Raw genomic sequence first — 4638 nt, forward strand, 5'->3', positions numbered from 1 at the left:
CAATAAAATATTAGTATCTAAGACCTTGATCACACCACCTGTAAAGTACTGTGTGCTATTCCTATCACCACCTTACAAAGAGATATAGGGGCATGGGACTGGTCCAAAGAAGATTTACAATGATGGCACTGAACTATGAAATGATACCTGTCAAAAAAGAAGCAATCAGCTGAGCCTCCTATACATTGAAAAGAGGAGTTTGATGGGTAACCTGATGGAGATTTTAGAAGAACAAAAAGGTTTGATAGAGTAGATACAGAGTGCTTCTAGGTGTGAACAAGGACAAGCTTAAAGCCATCAATAGAAAACAGTCCCCAAGAAATCTAATAGGGAACAGTCCTGAGTGCAGTGACAACATGGGTCTCAGTACCACATGAGTATTTGAGGTGAATAACATTGACACATTTCAGGGGAAGTTAGATACAAATAGCTGCAAGGTCAGAGGATGAAGGGAATAGAGTGTGGGCCGGAGATGAAGAAGGATAGGAGGAGGCTCAAGTGAAGCATAACATCCGGAGGACCTGTTTCCCGTACTGGATATCCTGTGTAAATTTATGTAATTGTATAGAGTCAATGTTGGTGGTTTACATAACCATCTTAGGCTGTCTTTTTACAATAAGGAATAATTTAATTGTGCTTTAAGAACCAGAAGATCCATTATTTAAAATGACTGACAGATAGATAAGTGGATGAATATTCCATAATGAGATAATATTCCATTTCAAAAACCAAAGGATTATTACATGCAAAATACAGACATTCCATAAAATGTGAATTCCTCTTACAGATCAATAATTTGTGAAATGTAGCAAGATGCACAGGAAAACAGCTTGTCTGCATTGAATCACTAAATGTGAAAGATACTTATATATATACATATATATATATAAATAATATATTGTTGGCTGTTCTACAATAATTTGTATTTGAACAATCCTGACACCATAACAGGACAATTGCTAAATGCTAATGTTAGCACGTTTCCTTCTGCCTCCTTGACTCAGTGTGTAGATTACTTAAGGAGCTGGAATAAGACTAGGCCACTCAATCTTTCAACTCTGTTTCACCATTTAATAAGATCAGGGCTGAAATTTGAACAAAATTCCACTTTCCCATACTATCCCTATATGCCCTATTCCCTTTATATGCACAATTTATTAACTTCTGCCTTGAATATACTCAATATGAGCATCCACAGTTGGAGAACTCCAAAGATTCAGAACCCCCTGAGTGAAAACATTTCCCCACATCTTATCCTGAGATAATGCACCCAGGTTTGAGATTCTCCAATGGAACCAGCCTCTGAGATCTACCCTGTGAAACCTTCTCAGAATCCTATATATTTCAAGAAGATCATGCCCCATTCTTCCTAAATCCACAAAGTATTGATATATTCTACTACATACACTAAATAAAAGTGGTTTTCATTTTCATGCTCCAGTTCCTAACGTCTTTCGTCATATTACAATCCACACATTTAAAAACATCAGACATAAAAATAAAACATACTAATTCAGGAAAAACATGTCAATAATTTACAATTACACATTTCATAGTAATTACCACTCATAAAAATGCAACAACAATTCTATTTTTTTAAAAAGTTCACATCACATTTGCTTGGTAATAAAGTTCAATAAAGCTTCTTCCTGAAGAATCCTGATTGACTTTTCCTTTTGGATTCAGCCTGATGGGTTGACAGCTTAAATCGCTCCGGCTTCTAATTAGCTAATCTCATAACTGAAATGGGATAGAGTCTAATTTGCTTTTCCATTTCTGCATGTAAGATCTCAGTGTGAGTGCGCTCCTTTTCAAACCTGAATAGAATCAACAATAAAAGGCATTATTTCAAAGTAAGTTATTTGACACAAAACTCATGTTATTCACAGCACATTTTTCCAATTTAAGATAGGATTTTATGAGTACAACAAGAAACTTAGAGATACTATCATGTGAGAAACAACTCTTAGAGGATACAAATAACAGCACGGTGGCACAGTGGTTAGCACTGCTGCCTCACAGCACCAGGGACCTGGGTTCAATTCCTGCCTCAGGCGACTGACTGTGTGGAGTTTGCATGTTCTTCCCGTGTCTGCGTGGGTTTCCTCCGGGTGCTCCGGTTTCCTCCCACAGTCCAAAAGATGTGCGGGCCAGGTGAATTGGCCATGCTAAATTGCCCGTAGTGTTAGGTAAGGGGCATGGGTGGGTTGCGCTTCGGCGGGTCGGTGTGGACTTGTTGGGCCGAAGGGCCTGTTTCCACACTGTAAGTAATCTAATCTAATTCCAGATACAGCAATAAATCAGAAAATGGAAGCAAGGAGAAATTCAAGAAAATTACATTCATCAGGGAAAAAGGCACTGTTGGAGCTGTGAGCTGCCTGGGTCTTGGTGGTCATCATTCTAGGGTCTGAAAAGAAGTCGCTAGTGAGATGGTCAATGCATTTTTTCAGTTTCCAAAAATTGTCTTGATTCCAAAAGGTTCCATTAGATTGGAAAGTACTAAATGCAACTCCTTTATTCAAAAAGGCCGAAAGCACAAAACTGCAGACCAATTAGATTAACACCAAAGGGAAGGCATTCAAAGCATTTATTTTGTATTTATTTGTGGGATATGTGTCACTGAGTGGACCAGCATCTATTGCTTGTCCCTAGCTTTCCAGAGAGCCACATTCAGGCCAGACAAGACAATGATAGTAAATTTCCCTCCCTAATGGACATGAGTGAACCATTTTTTTTTGACAATCAGCAGTGATTATACGTTGAGTAACAGGTTTTTTATTCCAGATATATTGAAGACAATAAAATATAGAAACAGAGTTAGGCCATTCAACCCATCAAATCTGATTCACCATCAAATATATTCACCATATATTTCTCAACCTCATTCTACTGCCTTCTCCCCATGATTCTTGACCCATCACCAACCAAGAAACTATTTCCCATTGTCTTAAAAACACTCACAGACTCGCTCCCTTCTGGCTGAAGAAAGGGGGAAGGGGGGAAAAGGGCAAGAGAAGGGAAGGGGGGGAAGGGAGAAGGGAAGGGGGGGAAGGGAGAGGAGGGAGGGAAGGGGAGAGAGAGAGAGTGGGAGGAGAGAGAGAAGGGAGGGGAGAGAGAAGGGAGGGGAGAGAGGAGAGAGAAGGGAGGGGAGAGAGAGAAGGGAGGGGGAGAGAGAGGGGAGGGGGAGAGAGAAGGGAGGGGGAGAGAGAGGGGAGGGGGAGAGAGAGGGGAGGGGGGATAATGAAGGATGTTGTACTGACCTGTTGTGTGCAGGGTCCCGGGCTCTGGCCTGTGGTGTGGTGGGGGTGTTGGGGGGGTGGCTGGTCAGGCTGTGTCCGCGATCCCGGGGCCGATGCCCCTTTGAGCGAGTTTCTTGCGGCTGCAATGCACAGCCTCCATCGCCCTGCGGTTCTGGTAATGGACCATCCCCAAAGTGATGAGAGCGTTCCAGGCGGAGTCCCGCGAGCACCGAAAGTCCACTTCCCGTTTGTCCGCCATCACCACCGTGAAGTAAATGTATTTGCCTTTTCTCTCCACACTGTCCACCGTTTTCATGTCCCCGAACAGAAGCTCCTTGGCGCCGCTGTACCCGCCGCTGGCCCCGGGCTCTCCGTGTTCCTCCAGCGGCTGCTCCATCACCTGCTTTGGGGGCAGCAGCAGGAGGCCGTCTCCGGTCAGGACCCCCAGCTTCTTCTTCCAGAGCTGGAGCAGACCATCACTCCGCTTCTCCAGCAGACCCTGCTTCAGCAGCGGAGCCCGGCTCTGCAGCATCCCCGGTGCCTGTTCCCCCCCCCCCCCTCCCCTCTCCCCCCCCCCCTCCCTCTCTCTCTCTCCCCCCCCCCTCCCTCTCTCTCTCCCCCCCCCCTCCCTCTCTCTCTTCCCCCCTCCCTCTCTCTCTCCCCCCCCTCCCTCTCTCTCTTCCCCCCCCTCCCTCTCTCTCTTCCCCCCCCTCCCTCTCTCTCTTCGCCCCCTCCCTCTCTCTCCCCCCCCTCCCTCTCCCTCTCCCCCTCTCTCCTTTCCCCCCTCCCTCTCTCTCCCCCCCCTCCCTCTCTCTCTTCCCCCCCTCCCTCTCTCTCTCCCCCCCCCCCTCCCTCTCTCTCTTCCCCCCTCCCTCTCTCTCTTCCCCCCCCCTCCCTCTCTCTCTCTCCCCCCTCCCTCTCTCTCTTCCCCCCTCCCTCTCTCTCTCCCCCCCTCTCTCTCTCTCCCCCCTCTCCCTCTCTCTCTCCCCCCCTCCCTCTCTCTCTCCCCCCTCCCTCTCTCTCTCCCCCCTCCCTCTCTCTCCCCCCTCTCTCTCTCCCCCCTCTCCCTCCTTCCCTCTCTCTCCCCCCTCTTCCTCCCCTCTCTTCCCCCTCCCTCTCTCCCCCCTCCCTCTCTCCCCTTTCTTCCCTCTCCCTCCCCCCCTCTCTCCCTCCCCCCCTCTCTCCTTCCCCCTCCCTCTCTCCCCCACTCCCTCCTTCCCCCTCTTCCCCTCTTCCCCTCCCCCTCCTTCCCCTCCCCCTCTCCCCCTCCCCTCCCTCTCCCTCAGTCACCGGGAGATGGTGCAGACTCTGCCCCCACCCTGGGGCTGCGGAAACGAACCGCTTTTGATGAATCGCCGCGAATTTAAACCGAGGCAGCGAATGGTGACGGCAGCAGGAG

General features: G+C 48.0%; 1 protein-coding gene across 1 annotated transcript; it reads right to left on the reverse strand.

Annotated features, from left to right (window-relative positions):
* Nucleotides 1-1714: 1714 nt before the first annotated feature.
* Nucleotides 1715-3771, reverse strand: LOC132824598 (pleckstrin homology-like domain family A member 1). Its single transcript, XM_060839185.1, has 2 exons — nucleotides 3261-3771; nucleotides 1715-1817 (listed from the first exon to the last, which is right to left on the reverse strand). Exon 1 carries the CDS (start codon nucleotides 3769-3771, stop codon nucleotides 3325-3327), a length of 447 nt encoding a protein of 148 aa, XP_060695168.1. The 3' UTR covers nucleotides 1715-1817; nucleotides 3261-3324.
* Between the last annotated feature and the right edge of the window lie 867 nt (nucleotides 3772-4638).

This window comes from Hemiscyllium ocellatum, chromosome 19, assembly GCF_020745735.1.
Source record: "Hemiscyllium ocellatum isolate sHemOce1 chromosome 19, sHemOce1.pat.X.cur, whole genome shotgun sequence".
In the NCBI taxonomy this organism is placed as follows: domain Eukaryota; kingdom Metazoa; phylum Chordata; class Chondrichthyes; order Orectolobiformes; family Hemiscylliidae; genus Hemiscyllium; species Hemiscyllium ocellatum.